This window comes from Bison bison, unplaced genomic scaffold, assembly GCF_000754665.1.
Source record: "Bison bison bison isolate TAMUID 2011002044 unplaced genomic scaffold, Bison_UMD1.0 scf7180017864508, whole genome shotgun sequence".
NCBI classification, from domain to species: Eukaryota; Metazoa; Chordata; class Mammalia; order Artiodactyla; family Bovidae; genus Bison; species Bison bison.
Genome location: NW_011495064.1, coordinates 5316072 through 5336272, shown reverse-complemented (window position 1 = coordinate 5336272; position 20201 = coordinate 5316072). Strand labels below are relative to the sequence as shown.

Sequence of the window (20201 nt, the reverse complement as noted above, 5' to 3'; positions counted from 1 at the left end):
GATCTCCTTTAGGATGGACTGGTTGGATCTCCTTGCTGTCCAAGGGACTCCTAAGGGTTTTCTCTTAACACCACAGTTCAAAACCATTAATTCTTCAGTACTTAGCCTTATGGTCCAACTCTCACATCCATACATGACTACTGGAAAAACAATAGCTTTGACTAGACGGACCTTTCTTATCAAAGTGATGTCTCTGCCTCTTAATACGCTAGCTAGGTTTGTGATAGCTTTTCTTGCAAGGAGCAAGCATCTTTTAATTTCATGGCTACAATCACCACTATTTGCAGTGATTTTGGAGCCCAAGAAAATAAAATCTGTTACTAGTTTCATTTTTTGCCCATCTGTTTGCCATGAAGTGATGGGACCAGATGCCCTGATCTTAGATTTTTGAATGTCGAGTTTTAGGCCAGCTTTCTCACTCTGCTCTTTCACCTTTATCAACAGGTTCTTTAGTCCCTCTTCACTTTCTGCCATAAGGGTGGTGTCATCTGCATATCTGAGGTTATTGATATTTCTCCTGGCAATCTTGATTCCAGCTTGTGTTTCCTCCAGCCCAGCGTTTCTCATGATATACTCTGCATAAAAGTTAAATAAGCAGGGTGACAATATACAGCCTGACGTACTCCTTTTCCTATTTGGAACCAGTCTGTTGTTCCGTGTCCAGTTCTAACTGTTGCTTCCTAACCTGCATATAGGTTTCTCAAGAGGCAGGTCAGGTGGTCTGGTATTCTCATCTCTTTCAGAATTTTCCACAGTGTGTGGTGATCCACACAGTCAGAGGCTTTGGCATAGTCAGTAAAGCAGAGATAGATGTATTTCTGGAACTCTCTTGCTTTTTCAATTGGTTCGTGCAGCTCTTTACTGTTTTCCTTGCTGTGAGTGTGTGTATGTTTTTCCTGTATTTTTGATCTTCCATCGAAGAGGATTTTCTTTCTACCTAAGGGATATACTTTCTAATTTTCTTTACTTTGCTGGTGACATTAACCTCTTTTTATTTGCCTGAAAAAGCCTTTATTTCATCTTTCTTGGCTGAATTTTTCTCTGGGTGTAGAATTCTAAGTAATCATTTTCTTTCAGCACGGTTGTCTTCTGGTTCTGTGTTTCTGTGGAAAAGAAAGCTGTCTGTTTCATTACAGTAGTTTGAACGGGATCTCTTTTTCCCACCCATGACAATTTTTAAGACTTTTTTTTCTGTCTTTAGTTTTTCATAGTGTCACTATTATATGTTTAGATATAGGTTCTTTATGTTTTTTTTCCCAGTTTGGGACTCATTGGGCTTTTTGAATTTGTAGTTTGATACCTTTAATCAGTTTCAGACTATGTTTTAGCCATTGTTTCTTTAAACATAACTTCTCTTTTTCCTCTTTATGCCCGCAATTTGCTTAAATTAGACTTTCTTGTGTACATTCTGTGTCTCTTTCCCTTCTGTCCATATGCTCCCTATCTGGACATTTTCTTCTGACTTATTCCACTTATTCTTTGTTTCCTTTTTTCTGTTCATTACATTCTTAATTTCTAATATTGTATCTTTTCACTTGAGAGTTACTGTCTAGTTATTTCTGATATTTTCCAGTTCTTTACCAATAGTCTGAAGTTTGTCTTTCCCCTCTTTGAGCAGAGTAAACACGACTACTTTAAAGTCTACATTAATTTCCTTTCCTAGAGTCTGTGTAGGTCTGTTTATTTTGTTGTTTCCTCTTGGTTCGTGTGATTGTTTCTTGGTGTGCCTCGTTATCTTTATGTGCCAGATACTGTATCTGCAAGCTCGTGGGTAGAGATACATGAAGTTTAGGCAGCTGTCTCCTCAGACCATCCACATTGCCTTCTGCCAGGCGCCGTGGGGCAGCCCCGGGTCACCTGGGTCTGCTCTGAGGCTAGGCTGACCCCGGGCAGGGTGCCCTGGGCTACCTGCCTCCAACTGACTCTAACCCTGGGGCCCTCCGTCCAGATGTGAAGAGCTGTGTCCCAGGACGACCCTGAGCCCCCGCTGGCACTCCCTTACTCACTATGTGTGCTCAGCCAGAGGGGAAGATCTCCCGGTTTGGGGAGCTGATATGACGCAGCAGCTCTCCTCTATCAGCTGCCGAGTCTTGGCCCAGTAATTTTTCATTATTTGCTCGGCCTCCTGTGCCTTGAGGCTATCTTTTTAAACACTGTTTTGTCTAGTTTTCCTCTTCCTCAGCAGGAGAGTCGGTCCACATAACCAGGTTTACTATTTGTCATGGAATTTTTTTCAAAGTAGAATTTTAATGTATAAAATGAAGTGTATTTCTTGTTTCCTTTTCCCTTTTCTTGGTTTTTATTGAATCCTGGGCCAATAGGAGTTTGCTGTACATGGGTCAAATTACATTTTTGAAATTTGATGAAATTACCTTTTTAGCCCTTCATTGCTTTTCATTTTCAAAACTTGGTCTGGGATAGCTTTACTTGGGAAGAGGGAGAACCTTTAAAACTTTTCTTTGAAGAAGTTTTGTGTCAGTGAGGTCTCCCTTATTAAGCCATCAATACGGATTTTCGTATTGACTTCTTACAATGAGGCTTTTAAATGGTCAGGTGAATTAAACTTTTAAAATGTGTTATTTCCTTAAACTTAGCTTCATTTAGCAGATTAATGGTTTCGTATAATTTTTGTTAGTATTCGTTCTTAATGTACAATGACCAGAATGCCCACACTTTTCACTTGTAAGAGCAGATGTGTGGAGTCAAAGTCAAGAACTGTGGTCACATTTCCCAGACTCCTTTAAGATAGAGAGAGGTCTTGGGGGAACAGACTGGACAGAGTGAGCTTGCTGAGACCAGAAGGATTAAACAGCACTGATGGCTGTCCTGGAACTCCGGGTGAACACACGCCCTTGCTTGTCAGAGACATAACAAACAGCCCCCTCCCCTCCTGCACCCACAGCACCTGGTAGGGCTTCCACTCTGCCGCCTGTCCTCAGAGCCCTTTCCACCTGCCTCTGGTCTCCCTGTGCCCCTGGTCTCCCTGTTGGGGTTCACGCTGAGACCATCTCTGCATGTCTTTCAGGTGCCTTTTAACAGTAGGCAGTAAAAATCATAATTAGTATAAAGTCAGCAAGTAGATATTATAAATCCTATATATACTAAGAAAGAAATATTTGAAGGAAAATATCAGGTGATATATGTGAATAAAGTGTGGCTATTTTAAAATGTTATTCAATAAAAGATTGTTTTAAACCATATCAGAACCAGTTTAACTTGGATAACATATAAGACTTCTCCAGTGGTATATGGTAACCATTTGGTATTAACCTATATAGTTACTAAAAGAAAAAAATGGAGCTCATATTAATTTTGTGAAGGATAATGCAGTCGTATCTCACCCAGGATGTAGCTGTTTGAATTAGAAGAATTTGACTTTACAAGGAGCTTCACGTGATGTCTGCTTCGATTTATACGTTTATCACTGCTAAGCCAGTTGACACTTGAGATCAGCCAGTTTGGTGGCTTGATGGTATGGTTGGTCATGTGTTCCCTTAAGGAGAATGCCAGATTTATTAATTTATTATCAGTGATAATCTTTCTGCATCGTGTCCCTTACTTACACTGCTTTGATTGACTTCTTTTAGGGTTTTGCAGAATAGATAAATTGCACTGGGACTGCACTCTTTTTCGGTGTGTGTGCTTAGTCATATGACTGCACTCTTAAGTATGCAGTATGTAATAGCAAAGAGAGAGATCAGGGGAGTTTGTCCAGTGGTGAGACTCTGCATTCCTGATGTAGGGGGCGCAGGTTCAATTCCTGGTTGGGGAACTAAGATCCTGCATGCCGTGTGGTGTAGCCAAAAAATAAAATAAAAAATTTTTTAAAAATACAGAATTCAAAAGCCATATTTTAGGACAGTTTATGGAGGGAAATATTTGAGGTTCTTTTAACACTAATTAATGTTAACCAGTAAGCACAGTATGTCCGTTGGATTTGGTGATGCTTTATGTACGTGGGTGTTAGGATTGATGCTCAGAAATGCATAAAAGGTTTTCCTGTTAAAATTGAAGGGATTCCCCTGGTGGTCCAGGGGTTAGGACTCCGTGCTTCCTGCAGAAGGTGCGAGCTCATTCCCTGATCAGGAGACTAAAATCCCACGTGTGCACGGCACGGCCAAAAACAAAAATTAGTGGTAATTAAAGTCTGATATTTCAACTTGATATATCTGCAGGGAGTTTGGGGTGAAGTAGGAGAATGATATGCTTTGGAAAAATTTCCTCAGTATTATACTTTCAACTTTAATGAATTGAACATTTGAATTCATTTTACTTTCTCATTGTTCTTGATATTGAAATATAGTATCAATTAGTAGTACAGTTTGTTAAGAAATTGAAGTATTTCTTTTTTCTTCCCCCCCTAATACAGAAGCTCCACCATGAGACGAGGTGGATGGAGGAAGAGAGCTGAAGATGACTGGGAAAAATGGGTGTGTTTTAAAGAATAAAAATAATTATATTGAACTGTTTAGGTATTCTTCATTCTTCTTTTAGTTTGTAATGTGGTTTAAGGTCTTTTCTAAATTGTAAATCGCTTTAGACACCAACTCTTTGTGTGTATTCACAGTATATTGAAAGCTTAAACTTTGCGAAATTTTGTCCTGAGGAAATAAATGTTCTAGTGCACAGAATTTATTGTATCATCATTTTATCACAGATTTGCTAATAATCCTAGAAAACAGGAAAACATAGACATCCAGTAACAGGGGATTGGTCAAGTAAGTTATCTTCTGTAGCGTAGAAGAGTATGTACCCATCATTTAGCTGTGTGCTGATCTGGCAGGATGGTCTTGTGGTATAAAGGAATATTACATGTGATCCTGTGTTTATAAAACTTCTTGTGTTCTGAGGCACAGAAATAAGCTTTAAAAGTAAGATCCCATAATGTTAGCAGTGAATGGATCACAGCTAATTTAAATTTTCTTCTTTTCTGGGAAAAGAAAAAAAAATTTTTAATGGCATGTGATATTTGAATAATCAAAAACAGTATTAAAGTCATTTCCATTTGGGGGAAAATATATACCACTTCTAGATATCTACAGTTTTACTTTGAAGACTTTATAAATAAAGTAAGATTGATAAGTCTTAATAGATTTAGCTTATTATTTCAGTGTTCAGGAAAGGTATAGCTTTCTAAAAGTCTTTAACAGACGTAATAATCTTTTTACATTCTTTTTTTAGGTTGTTGTTATGAATTTTAGTACTACTATCAGATTGATTAGATCCAGAACTTAACCAGTGAATTGCTTATTGTATTCTTATCCACATGTATGGGCAACTGTTGGTTTGTCAACAGCCTAATTTTACTTTTAAGTTTTTGTTGTTAAGCTTACTATACAGAAAAGATAGTGGAAGCCAGTCTAAAATATACTCTAACTGACCACTTGTCAAATTTTAAATTGATTTAAACTTTGGCATAATTTCTGTAGATAAGAGCAATATTCTGTGATATTACACTTATTCTAGACTTACCTTTTCCCTCTTTTAACATAGCACTTACTGTTGTAAGAATGTGATAGAATTTTTCTTTAATTGGAGAGTAACTGCTTTACAATGTTATGGACAGAATTATTAAAAATTCAGTTAACAGGAGGTCTCCCTTGACCTGCCTGTTGTATCACCTTGAATTATGCTTTATGTTGTTATTATGCCCTATGTCATCTTTGTATGTTGATCACTATCACAGAGTAAGGTCTTTTTTTTTTTTTTAATTTCTTTTTAAAATGGGGAGGTGGGAAGGAAATAAAGCTTTTATGATTAGTTTACCTTTTCTTGAATTCTAGGGTGGGTATATGGCCGCCAAGGTCCAGAAGTTGGAGCAACAGTTCCGATCAGACGCTGCTATCCAGAAGGATGGAGCTTCCTCGACAATTTTTAGTGGAGTCGCCATCTATGTTAATGGATATACAGGTTGACTGCATCTTAAACTTTTTATTTATCTTGTTTTGGTGTGTACCTTTTTTTAGGATTGGGGTGACTTGTTTTAAATTCTGTTTTTAATTATTTATCTTGCATATAAAAAAAGATAGACGTAAGACCCTCGGCTTAGATACTCCTTCCTCACGCTTCCTTTCCATCTCACCTCTGCTTATTTTAATTTTTATCAAAGCACGTGGTTTTTTTTTAAGTCAGATGACGTTTAAAATGAAAAGTTGTAGTCCTCCTGTTTAAATAGCTCATCACACGTATGGGGCTTTGTAAACTGTGAGCCTCGAAGAGGGGGACCTTGTAGGGACCCTCCCCTGGTGACTCTTCAGCTGTAATTGTCCAGAGGCCCTTTGGGGCTGGTGGGGGGGCGGTAGAGTGGGCGTCGGGTTCTGACCGTCCGGCCTTGAGACGGGTGTAAGCCCAGCGGCTGGGATCTGGCTGCCCGCAGGAGAGGTGAGGGCCCAGCTCTCACTGTTGAGGAAGCAGAGTCTCATTTACTCTCGTGCTGTAGTTTTCCTCCTCTGTGTCCCTCTTCTCCTCCTGCCGTGCCTGTTGTCATTGAGTCCAGTGTCTGGAAGGGACCGGGTGGTTTTTCTCTGTGAGTTGGAGAGGAGATTGAGAATTTTAATTTACAGTGTCAGCCGTCAGCTTTCTGTTGTACCGGCCATCCAGGAGCCCACTTTTCTCTCCACTTCTTAGTTGGCTGTTAGCCCCTTGTTTTTACCGTCTCCGTGAACCACTTCCCTTTGATTGTCCCTTGTCCTGCTCTTGGTGGGGGTGGCTCCTCATGGTTCTGTGGGGCTGTGGCTCCTTGTGTTCACTCACATCTGGCATTTATTGGATCTTACTGTAGTTGCTGGTTTACTAGACAGGAGCGAGAGCTCCATTTCTGCATTTCATTACTCTGGTGTCCTTGGTGCCCCTGCAGTGATGTGCGTAACGCTTGGGGTATTTGTTGATTAAAGTTAAGTTTCAGTTAAGCAATAATGTTGCCTGGTTGCATTTTATCAGGCATCATTGACAATTTCATCTAGGAATGCTAACTCAGAACCAGTGCTGCTGCAACTTTGGGAAAATTCACATGCAGCTTTTCTACATAGGCATCTTAGAACATTCAAACTCTACAGACGTTGCTGAGATGCATTATAAAAGACTACAGATATTAATAAAAAGGCATAAACATAACTTGTTACATTAGCCAGTTTTGGAAGTCCCCAATTTACAGGGGCACCCTTACTTACATTAGAGGAAGAAAAGGGGATGCTTTGTGTGAGGGAGAAGAAAATGAACGTTGTAGCAGTCATTCCCATGGTTGAGAATGTGGAATCCCAACTTACTTTCATCACTGATTTGTATGTGACTGTCAGACATTTTCTCGTTCAGACCTTTTATTATCCCTGTCCTTTCCTTTAAGATAGGGATAATAGTAATAGTTTTTATTCTTGGTTTTGTTAGGATTACATTATAATTCCATAAGTAAAGTTCCATTAAGCTGACTTTTTTAGGGACATGCAAGATGTGGTGGTATAATTGTTTTTATAAAAATTTCCACTTTCAGTGACTGCTTTGCAGCTTTATAGATGAAACAGAATCTAAGACCTCTATGATGACTCAGCAAGTAAAGACTAGTGCTTTGGATTCATTGAGACAGTGGGCATACTGTGTGATAATGTTGACTCTTACTCACGCTCTTCACGGACTGTAACTCATGTTCCAGGTTTCCTTGATTCCTTTAAAGCTCCCTGTTCTGCCATCTGAACTTCTCTTTGGTGACCCCCATCCCTTCCAACATAGTTTTGAACTTGAATTTAGAGATAAGATCCCCCATCTTCTGGCTACTCTGCCTCTGTTAACTTATTCTCTCTTCTCTTTTTCCTCCCAAACAACATCTTTTCCCTTCTAAGTTCACTTCTTTGCTTTCCAGCTTTTTTTTTTTTTTTAATTAAAAATGTTTTTGACTATGGGTTCACACACAGAAAAAATACAGAGAGAAACCATGGCTCTTGTCCTGTTTTCCACAGTGTAATATCTTAAAAAAGATAGCACTCTATCAATCAGGATAGAGTATGGATGATACGGATACAGTCAAGATGCAAAACATTTCACACAAGGATCCTTCATGCTTCCCTTCTGTAACCACACTGCTCCTTCCTTAAGCACCTGGGGACTGCTAGTCTGGCCTCCATTCATGTACTTTTTCAATTCAACAATGTTACATAAATAGAACATAAAGTATGTTACCTTCTGGAATTAATTGGCTTTTTTTTACTCAGCTTAATAGTCTGGAGAGTTATCCAAGTTGTTGTGTTTATCATTAGTTTTGTCCTTTTTATTACTGAGCTGTATTCCATGGTATGAATGTTTCCACAGATTAACCATTGACCCATTTAAGAATGTCTGGATTATGTCATCTTTGACAGTAAGCACTCATGTACACGTTTTTGTGTGAACATAAGAGTGCAGTTGCTGGGTTATATGGTTGTTGCGTGGTTTTTGTTTTTTTTTAAAGAAGCTGCCAAACTCTTTCCCAAGTGGCTGTATGATTTATATTCCCACGAGCAATTTATTGGCAGTTCAGTTTCTCTGCATCCGTGTTAGGATTTAGTGATTTCTGTTTTAAACATTTAATGGGTATGTAGTCATATCTCTTTGTGGTTCAGTTTGTGTTCCAGGTGCTCCACATCCTCGTCAGCATTTTGTAAAGACAGGCCGGGCTTTCTGTGTTTAATGTCAGTGTTCTGACGGGCGTGCGTCTCTCGGTGGCTTTCGGGTGTCCGCTGCTGCTAGTGCTGCCCAGCCTCCTTTCACGGTTACTTTGCCGCCTGCCTATCCTCTTCAGTGAAGTGTCCCTACGTGTCCTTTGCCCGTTTTCCAGTTGACTTGCTTGGTTTTTTTACTGTTGGATTTTGAGAGTTCTTTATATATTCTCGATACTACTCCTTGTCAGATATGTGGTTTGCAAATATTGTCTCCCAGTCTGTGGTTTGTCTTTCTCACTCTTCACACAGTCTTTTGCGGAACAGTTTTTTATTTTGACGGGATCCAATTTATCAACCTTTACTTTTACGGATTGTGCTTTCAAGTCAAAAGTCTGCTTAGTCCTGGATCCTAAAGATTTTCTCCTGCTGCTGCTGCTGCTAAGTCGCTTCAGTCGTGTCCAACTCTGCGCGACCCCATAGACGGCAGCCCACCAGGCTCCCCCGTCCCTGGGATTCTCCAGGCAAGAACACTGGAGTGGGTTGCCATTTCCTTCTCCAATGCATGAAAGTGAAAAGTGAAAGTGAAGTCGCTCAGTCGTGTCCGACTCTTCGCGACCCTATGGACTGCAGCCTACCAGGCTCCTCTGTCCATGGGATTTTCCAGGCAAGAGTACTGGAGTGGGGTGCCATTGCCTTCTCTGGATTTTCTCCTAGTTTTTTTTTTAAAAATTATACAGGTTTATGTTTAATACTTAAGCTCATGGTCCATATTGATTATTTCTGTTTTCTGTGACCTGTGGATATCCACTTGCTCCGGCACTGTTTGTTGAAAGGCTATTCTTCATCCATTTTGTACTTTTCTCAAAAATCAGTTGGCCATATTCGGGTGGGTCTGTTTCTGGGTTCTGTGTTCTGTCCCATTGAAATATGTGTCTGTCTGTTCACCAGTACCACATAATCTTGATTATGGTCCTATATAGTAAGCTGTAATATCAGGTATATTATTGCAGTTTTATTCTTCTTTGTCAAGATTGTTCTAGCTATTTTTTTGAGCCTGTGCTTTTCCACATAAAATTTAGGAGAAGTTTTTCTGTGTCTACAAAATAGGTGCCTTGCTGGGATTTTGATAGGAATTACATTAAACCTATAGCTCAGTTTAGGAGGAATTGACATCTTTGTTAAGTTTTCCAGTCTTTAAACCTTTCATCCCATTTTACTCTATGTTGATTAATTAAGAAATATATTTTTTATGCTGCTTGTGTGTAGGAATTGTGTTTGAACAGAGATGACAATGGTGGAGAATATGGATTTTGTGATGATAAAAGTCAATCTCTGAACATTAGATACGGACAGAGGCAAGTTGTGGCAACACAGACTAAAGTAAGCCTTTGAGGTAGAATGGACTTTTTAAACTGGTTTTGGATAAATCGATGTTTTCTAGATGAAAATGGGTAAAGGCATTCTTGTCCTAACCCTCACCTGCATTTTCACCTTGACATTCTCTAATTGTGGTCAGCAGGATTATTCTGATATCTTAGTTCGGTCTTTGTACCTTGTTGTTCTTCTGCTGCTGCTCATGCTCTCACTGTGATGAATAGCTCCTTGCCTCACTCTGTAAACTGGAATCATATTCATTCAAATTAATTAGATTTCCCTCCTTCCCTAAGCTGGTCCATTGTATATACATTTCAGAGCATTTTGGCTAGAAAACAACACCTGCGTTTTGTTTTGTTTTGTCAGGCTTTTACATGTATTAAGTTTTGGGGAGTCAGAAAGCCCGTTTTGTGTAGTGACCCCTGGGCCTCTTTTCAGCTCTTCCTCCTCCGAGTCTTGATCATTCAAGCCTTGGTCAGATGTTACCTTCTCCAGGAGACTTTCCCTGATCAGCCTTGTCTAAAATAAATTTCTCATCTCTTATCCAGCTTTATTTCTCTTCATAGAATTTACTTGCACTCGAGCTGGTATTTTTCCGACTTCCTTCTGTCTGCCCAGTGGAGCCCTGGTGGGAGCCCCAAGGGCTGGAAGCTAGTGCAGCACATTGGGAAATCTCAGTAAATATTAGCTGAGCGTGTGAATGAGTGACAGAGTGTCATGCTTGCACATTAGAATGTTAAAATGTGTTCACTCGTATGCTAATTCAACTCCATTTTTTTAAGTCTCTAGGTTTTAAATAAGACGCTGGCCACACTCTAGGCTTCAGTTCAGTTCAGTCGCTCAGTCGTGTCCGACTCTTTGTGACCCCATGAATCACAGCGTGCCAGGCCTCCCTGTCCATCACCAACTCCCAGAGTTCACCCAGATTCATGTCCATCGAGTCAGTGATGCCATCCAGCCATCTCATCCTCTGTCGTCCCCTTCTCCACCTGCCCCCAATCCCTCCCAGCATCAGAAATCCCAGGGCTGATCTCCTTCAGAATGGACTGGTTGGATCTCCTTGCAGTCCAAGGGACTCTCAGGAGTCTTCTCCAACACCACAGTTCAAAAGCATCAATTCTTCGGCGCTCAGCTTTCTCCACAGTCCAACTCTCACATCCATACATGACCACAGGAAAAACCATAGCCTTCACTAGACGGACCTTTGTTGGCAAAGTAACGTCTCTGCTTTTCAATATGCTATCTAGGTTACTGGATTGTAATCTCTGGGAGATGGGCCCTGGGTGTGTTTATCTTGGTGAAAGCTTGAGTCAGCTAGTATTTCAGATCTACAGAGCTGTAATTGCTTTTCTGTGAGGTTGGATCAGGATAGTTAATACGGAAAGAAGTGTTTGGGTAATTTTCTGCCTTTTTCAGTAGGTGGATCAGAGACCAGGTCTGGGGACTTTGGCGCTACTGAATTCTGTGGAAAAATGGGGCAGGCAGAGACATTCTGCAAATATGACTGCAAAATAAAATGGGAATATACACATATAACAGACTGACGTTCTAAGTGGTAGAGATCTGTTTGAAAACTGAACCTTAACATTGATGTTTTCTGAGCATACAAATGTGACTTAGGGACAGAGTCCATTTAATGCTCTAATTCTTTTGAAATGAATGCCTTCCAGGAGTTGTTTTCTGTGGATACATACATGCTGTCTCCTCCCATTTCCTGTGGGACTCTGATCTTGTGAATCCAGGAATGGAGGAATTTAACGTCCTATGTGGGAGAGACTTACTGTGTTAGTTTATACCATTCCCTGTAATTTTGCCAGAGTCTGAAAGGTATTTGCTCCTATTAGAGGTTCTTTAGGCTTTTGAAACTTTTCTTCAGTTTTTGTTTGGTTGAGTGTATGTGGCTTTTAGTTGACTTTGGTAGTAAGTCTGATGCACTTGCTGAGAAGAGGGGTCAAGAGAGTAAGCATGGTTACTGGAGAAAGTAATGATGGACAGGAATCAGAAACCAAGGGTTTGCACAGTAGTTGCGTGATTGTGGACACATCCTCTCATTCCTCAGCAGTAAACAAAATGCTAAATTATCTTTCTTATTTATAGCACTGTGAGACTCAAATGAAATATTGAAGGTATTAACTACTGTAAGACCACAGGAGGTATAAACAGCTATTGGCTTACTTCTTTCTATCATGCATGTGACACGGCCAGTATTTAGTCAGGCTCTTTGGATGTGCAGAGTGAAATGGTGTGCATAGAGACTGTTTTCTCAGTAAAGATCAGAGAAAACGTTGGTACAAGATTGTAAAATTTATAGAATGTGTTTGTTTATAGGATATGTTTTAGCCAAGTGAGCAACCATTGTATAAGCTGTGCCCAGAGGCTTGACAGTGGTCTTCAGTGGCTATTCTGATGTTATGTGATGGCATTTACTGTGGTGGAATTTCACATGTGGAGCTTTTACCTTTTCTATACTTAACTTGTTTCTTAATATGGTTGGTTTTAGTTAATGTTAAAATTTGATTGCTTACAGAATTTTCCCGAAGAACGTTCTGTAAAATTAACAGTATGAGTATTACAGAATATAATTGTTACAGATTTGCAGAGTATTCTTTATAAAATACTTGTAAGTTTTAAAAATTGTACCATTCTGTTCAGTGAGAAATATAGCTTAGGTAAATTATTTTCTAGTTGATCACATGTTCTTTGATGTTTCTTGTGTTTTGTCAAGCAAGGATACATGTAACAGAGAGAGGAAGGTCTCTGTGTTGTTCACCCTGTAAGAGACAGTTTGGAGCTTGCTTTCAGATTTGTTAAACCATGAAACGTTGCCCGTTACAGTCCTCGTACCTGCAGTTGGTCTCCTTTGTAGAGACATCTTTCAGGATGCTGAAGGAGCTCAGAATTTTGGTTTAAAAGGAGGTTTCGTTGGGATTTTAATTTGTATTTCTCTAATGATTAGTGATGTTGAGTGTCTTTTCATATGCTTGTTGGCCATATGTACATCATCTTTAAAGTCCTTTGGCCATTTTTAAATTGGATATTTTGTGCTTGTTGAATTTCCGTTGTTTTTTTATATAGTCTGTTCACCCAGTATTAGAGTGATCTCGGTCTGCAAATATTGTCTCCAGTTCCACAGGCTGCGCCCTTTATGCACAGAAGTTGTGCGTTTTTGTGTAGTCTAATTTATCTGCTTTTGTTTTGTTGCCTGTACTTTTGGCATTGTATCTAAGAGATCATTGCTGAGTCCAGTGTCATAAAGCTCTTCCTCTATGTTTTCTTCCCAGAGTTTTATAGTTTTAGGACTTTCATTTAGGTCTTTAGGCCATTTGAGTTATTTTTTGTGTATCAGCAAATGAGTTGGGTTTTTTATTTATTATTTGTGGCTGCGCTGGGTCTTTGTTGCCTTTTTTTTGCACAGGCTTTCTCTAGTAGTGGCGAGCAGGGTCTACTCTTTGCTGCAGTGCGCGGGCTTTTCATTGCAGTGACTTCTCTTGCTGCGGAGTGCAGGCTCTAGGCGTGTGGGCTTTGGTAGTTACGGCCCGCGGGCTCCGTAGTTGTAGCTCGAGGGCCCTAGAGTGCGCAGGCTCCAGCAGTTGTGGCGCTCAGGCTTAGCTGCTCCGGGCATGTGCAGTCTTCCCAGACCAGGGATCGAACCATGTCCTTTGCATTGGCAGGTGGATTCCTGTCCACGGCACCAGCAGGGAAATTCCCACATGTGTCTCTTATTGACCCTTTTCCCCCACTGATTTTGTCTGTTCTGACTGTCCCTACATAATCAACATTTAAATAGTGTACCTTGATGTTTTTGGTCTTCATTTGATGAAAGTGCATTTTTTGTACCTTAAGTTGGTTTCTGTTCTTTTCATTAGCATGTGACGTTTAAAGCATTCCCAGTACCTCCGTAAATAAAACCTGCACAGAAGTCATGCTTATCCAAATTATCCAGAACATGCTTGGTTTTGTGGTTTTGGTAAGAATAACATCGCAGTGACATTAATAATCTTTCGAAGGACGTGTGATGCCAAGACTATTGTTGAATTCCAGTTTTGGAATCACCAGTAGTGAGGCTTGAGTGAGATAGAGTATGAAAGTGCATGACTGACTAGGTGTTGCATTAATTTGAATTCTCTGTCCTCAGTTCTTTTTATCTGCTTATGATTATAAAACAGGAAATGACAGTTTCATTTTATTCAGCAGAGAGGTGGTGTGTTTTAATCAAATTGATACATATATATATATATATATATGTTGGTGCTACTAGAATGGACACATATAAAGTGTCTGCTGACTATAGGAAAGAAGAAATATTTTCAAGTTTAATTCCTACTGTGGTTATGTGTAAAAATGTTCCCTTGTTATTTTGTGCAGGAATTATGTATTGGGGCTTCCCAGGTGGCTCAGTGGTAAAAGAATCCACCTGCCAATGCAGGAGACACAGCTTCAGTCCCTTGGTTGGGATGATCCCCTGGAGGATGAAGTGGCATCCCGCTCCAGTATTCTTGCCTGAGAATCCCATGGACAGAGGAGCCTGGCTGGCTGGCTACAGTCCATGGGGTCACAAAGAGCTGGACATGACTTGGCAACTTAGCATGCATGAATCATGTATTGAGAACACATACTCTTATTTCAGGATATGCCAAGTATTGTGTAAATTGCTGTTAAGACATTTTGTTAAATGGCTTAGGGAAACTGTCAACTAATCTTAAATTTCTATATCAAATATTTAGAATTATTGCTAGTAAAAGTCGTGAATTCCACGATTGCCCAGTTGCTTTGTTAAGAGGTTTTCTGAGCATATTGCTCATATATCATGATAGCTTCTGCCCACCGCTGCCTTTCTTCATAGTGAAGCTGGAGTTGAAAATAATAGGTTACACTTTTCAAATCTGTCTTTGATCTTCTGGCGGGTATTTTCTTTTAATTTCTTTAATTTAGTTTCTTTTTTGTTTTTAAGAGATCCTTTTATTTATGTACTTTTCGGCACTTCTGGGTCTTTGTTGCTGCCTGGCTTCTCCCTAGCTGTGGAGAGTGGGGGCTGCTCTCTCGCTGCTCTTCGAGGGCTTCTCCTTGCTGTGGCTTCTCTTGCTGTGGAGCGTGGGCTCTAGTGTGCATGGGGTTTGGTAGTTGTGGGTCCCAGGCTTTAGAGCACAGGCTCAGTAGTCGTGGTGCACGGACTCACTTGTTCCACCGAATGTGCAATCTTCCAGACCAGGGGTCCAACCCATGTCTCCTCCATTGGCAGGGGGATTTAACCACTGAGCCGCTGGGGAAGCCCTACTGGCTGATGTTTTAGTGGACAGTTTGGGAGTTGATGTTGGCAGTCCAGGGTGTGTGATGGTATACATATAAGCACACTTATATATATAACGCATACATGTATAGTAATGATAATGTTGATAATATTGCTTATTGAGGGAATAATATAAGTGAAGACCCCTTGAATCTTTGATCCCCTTAACAAATAGTATTTACATGCAATAGTGTCAGATGTAGAACTTCCTTTATAGAGGACAAACTAAATGAAGCAGGAGTCTGGAAAAAACATATCATAAAAGATGGTGTATTTTAACCAGGTCATTACATTTTTCTTTTTGGTTGTAGAATTGACTTTGTAATACTGATTTTTGTTTTCCTTGGTGGTGTTTGATGTAATGGAATGTGAGGCAGTGATAGAGAATTTGTCCAAAAGCAAAATAAGCTCCTTACACTTTAGGTCTGAAAGGAATGTTAGCGATCACTGGCTCCGCTTACCCCATTTGGCCTCCACACTGAGCCGCAGGTGGCAGGAAGCCTATGTGGGCTCACCCCGCCAGCGCCCACAGCCAGGCTGGCACTCAGGACTTCCCACTTCTTGCGCTGTTTGCCCTGTACCACATTCTGTTGCCATGAGTAGAGACCTTGCTTGCTTTTAAGTACTTTCTGTTGTGTGATGTTAAACTTCTTCTGTTTTGTACTTGTTACATGTATTAAGCATTATAGTTTATTCGATAAGCAGGATATGTCAGTTGTTGACCTACCTTTTATGATGTCTTGCTAATTTATATGTATTTTTTCCATCATTTACATTATTCTGCTTTTTGTTCCTTTATCTGTAAAACTGGGCATAATATGACCTGCTTTGCTTTTAGTCTCCAGATTTTGTTTGCTGGAGATAATGGTTTTAGTGTCTAGAATTGTATGATAGCTTTGTAAGGGATCTTAACTATCATCCAGTCTCACCTCTCATATTGATTCTTCTAGTCTGAGAGCATGACATGACTGAGCGACTTCACTTTCACTTTTCACTTTCATGCATTGGAGAAGGAAATGGCAACCCACTCCAGTGTTCTTGCCTGGAGAATCCCAGGGACGGGAAGTCTGGTGGGCTGCCGTCTATGGGGTCGCACAGAGTCGGACATGACTGAAGCAACGCAGCAGCAGCAGTCTGAGAGCATGGTGCGTCTTCCCATCATTTCTGTCATATTCAGTTTCTTTCATCAGCGTCTTACAGTTTTCTGAGTACAGGTCTTCTGTCTCCTTCAGTTCAATTCAGTTGCTCAGTTGTGTCCGACTCTTTGCGACCCCATGAATCACAGCACACCAGGCCTCCCTGTCCATCACCAACTCCTGGAGTTCACTCAGACTCACATCCATCAAGTTGGTGATGCCATCCAGCCATCTCATCCTCTGTCATCTCCTTCTCCTGCCCCCAATCCCTCCCAGCATCGGAGTCTTTTCCAATGAGTCAACTCTTCGCATGAGGTGGCCAATGTACTGGAGTTTCAGCTTTAGCATCATTCCTTCCAAAGAAATCCCAGGGCTGATCTCCTTTTGGATGGACTGGTTGGATCTCCTTGCAGTCCAAGGGACTCTCAAGAGTCTTCTCCAACACCACAGTTCAAAAGCATCAATTCTTCAGCACTCAGCCTTCTTCACAGTCCAACTCTCACATCCATACATGACCACAGGAAGAACCATAGCCTTAACTAGACAGACCTTTGTTGGCAAAGTAATGTCTCTGCTTTTGAATATGCTATCTAGGTTGGTCATAACTTTCCTTCCAAGGAGTAAGCATCTTTTAATTTCATGGCTGCAGTCACCATCTGCAGTGATTTTGGAGCCCAAAAAATAAAGTCTGCCACTGTTTCCACTGTTTCCCCATCTATTTCCCATGAAGTGGTGGGACCAGATGCCATGATCTTTGTTTTCTGAATGTTGAGCTTTAAGCCAACTTTTTCACTCTCCTCTTTCACTTTCATCCAAGGATCAAACCAGTGTCCCCTGCATTGCAAGGTGGATTCTTAACCACTGGACCACCAGAGAAGCCTTTATTGGGAGTTTTTAAATTACTGATTCCATTTCAGTGCTAGTAATTGGGTCTGTTCATGTTTTCTGTTTCTTCCTGGTTCAGTCTTGGGAGATTATTCCTGTCTGAGAATTTGTCCATTTCTTTTAAGTTGTCCATTTTATTCATATATAGCTGCTCACAGTAGTCTTTCAGGAGTCTTTGTATTTCCACGGTGTTCATTTTAACTTTTTTCATTTCTGGTATTATTTGTCTTTATGATTTCTTTCTTTTTACTAACTTTGAGTTCTGTTTGTTCTTCTTTCTCTAGTTACTTTAGGTGTAAGGTTAGGTCGTTCATGATAAAACCCTTACCAAAATTCCTCTTAAGGAAACATGTTTCTTCTTCTAAAGACCCAAACTCACTGAATTAGTAATTCTAATAAAAGTACTCATTTAAATGCTTGGATTTGTATTGTTTGTGCTTAAAGACAATCTGTTGCTTGAATAGCCAAGAAGATACACAAGCTTCCTGTGGATATCACCTCCAGTAGCTGTTGCTATGGGAGATGTGATGCAGAGTTTCCTTGCAGCTCAGCTAGGAGACCTGGGTTCAATCCCTGCATTGGAAAGATCCCCTGGAGAAGAGAAAGGCTACCCACTCCAGTATTCTGGCCTGGAGAATTGCACGGACTCATGCAGTCTCAAAGAGTCGGACATGACTGAGTGACTTTCACTTTCCTTTCCTTTTCTTAGGATAAAAATAAAAAGAAATAGAAGAGCTATTGAAAATAGTTAGTTTAATGTGATACTAGTAATGCTAGTCATAACATAACTTTAGTGAGTCAGACATTTTTATGGGAAAGCATAAGCCACATTGATTCATATTTAAGATATTTTTCTATAGTTTTATTAAGAATAAAATAATTTGAAACAGAATTGGGGATAAAACGGTGCTTCTTGGTTGGCAATTCTTTTTTTTTTATTTTGGTTTATTTTTTGGTTTTGATGCAAGTTCGTATTAGGAAACCAAGTAAGATTATTTTAACCTTTTTCTGTTTTCTTAAATAAAAGTTTAGATAGCTTCATAGGAGTAAAGTCTAACAAGCCCTATGGTAAGTCTGCTCATAGTAGGTGTTTTTAAACTGTGGTAAAAATCCCTACCGTTTCTAGCTCTGCAGTGTTGCCAGCATCAGATTCATTACCTGAGGTGCCTGTCTGCTCTTCTGGGTATCTCTTGTCAGTAGGTGTTTTTGTTTTTGCTTTTCTAAGATTTTTTTTTTTTTTAATGTGGATGAGTTTAAAAAAAATAATTTTACTTACTTTGGCTGCATTGGGTCTTTGTTGGTGCATGGACTTTTCTCTAGTTGCAGGGCATGGGGGCTCCTCTCTGGTTGTGGTGCCCAGGATTCTCATTGTGGTGGCTTCTCCTGCTGTGGAGCGTGGAGTCCAGGGTGGTGGGCTTCGGTGGTTGTGGCTCCCGGGCTCCAGAGCGCACACCCAGTAGGTGTGGCGCACGGGCCTAGTTGCTCCATGGCATATAGGATCTTCCCAGACCAGGGATCGATCCCAAGTCTACTGCGTAGGCAGTAGATGGGTTCTTTATCCCTGAGCCGCCAAGGAAGCCCGGCAGGAGATGTGTTTGTGTTGGTTGGCTGTTAGTGGCCAGGAGCATCGGCTGCGCTGAGCAAGGCCGAACAGCTCTCTCTCTTTGTGATTTTCCTCCCAGCTTCGTTTACTGACAGCACAGCCAAGGAGAAGGTGAACCAGTGATGTGTTCTTTAAATCATCCAGTTGACGGGATTGTTCAGCTAGCGCTCTACTTGTACTTTCTTATATGTAAAACTTTCAGCGTGTTTTATTATTAATTTTACAGATCCATCTGCTGAGGAATTGAGAAAGCTAATGATGTTGCATGGAGGCCAGTATCACGTGTATTATTCCAGATCCAAAACAACACACATCATTGCCACAAATCTTCCTAATGCCAAAATCAAAGAGTTAAAGGGAGAAAAAGTAATTCGACCAGAATGGATTGTGGAAAGGTAAGTTTAATTTTTAATTAAAGCATTTTTAGAAATTGGAATGCTTATTTGTATTATAAACCCTTACCTAACCTGCAGTACCTTTTAACTTAAGGGTGAAGAGGAATCAGTGTCTTAAACAACACTGCTCTGCTCCTTGGGTGGCTCAGTGGTAAAGAACCCGCCTGCCAGTGCAGGAGACACAGGTTCTATCCCTGGGTCAGGTCGATCTCCTGGAGAAAAAATGGCAACCCACTTTAGTATTCTTTCCTGGGGAACCCCATGGACAGAGGAGCCTGACGGGCTACAGTCTATGGGGTCGCAAAAGAGTCGGACACGACTTAGCAACTGAACGACAGCTGTACTCCTCAGCCTTGCATAGTAGTTCAGGTGCCTATGGTCTGATGTTAGTGTTCCTGCATCCTCAGCTCCCAGGACTTAGGGGAGATGACTCAGGTAAGAGCAGGAGGCAGTGATGGAAGGGCTTGACCAAGCGTGTTACTCATTCAGCAAATGTCTGTGCACCTGTTATCAGTAGACAGTGCTCTTTGTACTTGGGAAATACACCATTGAGCAAAGCAGAGCACCTCCCCTGCTTCTGGGAGCTTCCATTCTACTGGGGGAAACAGATAATGAACAATATGTGAGTAAGTTGGAGACGACTGAGCGACTGAACTGAGTAAGTTTATATCCTATCTCTCAAGGCTATGGTTTTTCCTGTGGTCATGTATGGATGTGAGAGTTGGACTGTGAAGAAGGCTGAGCACTGAAGAATTGATGCTTTTGAACTGTGGTGTTGGAGAAGACTCTTGAGAGTCCCTTGGACTGCAAGGAGATCCAACCAGTCCATTCTGAAGGAGATCAGCCTTGGTATTTCTTTGGAAGGAATGATGCTAAAGCTGAAACTCCAGTACT

The 20201-nt window shown here is 40.7% G+C and overlaps 1 protein-coding gene across 6 annotated transcripts in view; it reads left to right on the top strand.

Annotated features, from left to right (window-relative positions):
- The window catches only part of REV1 (REV1, polymerase (DNA directed)), a 95976-nt gene that overhangs the window by 24284 nt on the left and 51491 nt on the right, over positions 1–20201 (top strand). For 3 of the 6 annotated variants that reach the window (XM_010829638.1, XM_010829637.1, XM_010829634.1), the window contains exons 1-3: positions 790–4430; positions 5784–5910; positions 19139–19307. In XM_010829638.1, the coding sequence (XP_010827940.1) occupies positions 4380–4430; positions 5784–5910; positions 19139–19307 (347 nt within the window). In that variant the 5' untranslated portion in view covers positions 790–4379. Of the gene's footprint in view, positions 1–787; positions 4431–5783; positions 5911–19138; positions 19308–20201 lie in introns of those variants that run through there. The other 3 variants (XM_010829635.1, XR_824311.1, XM_010829636.1) reach the window with 3 other exon arrangements.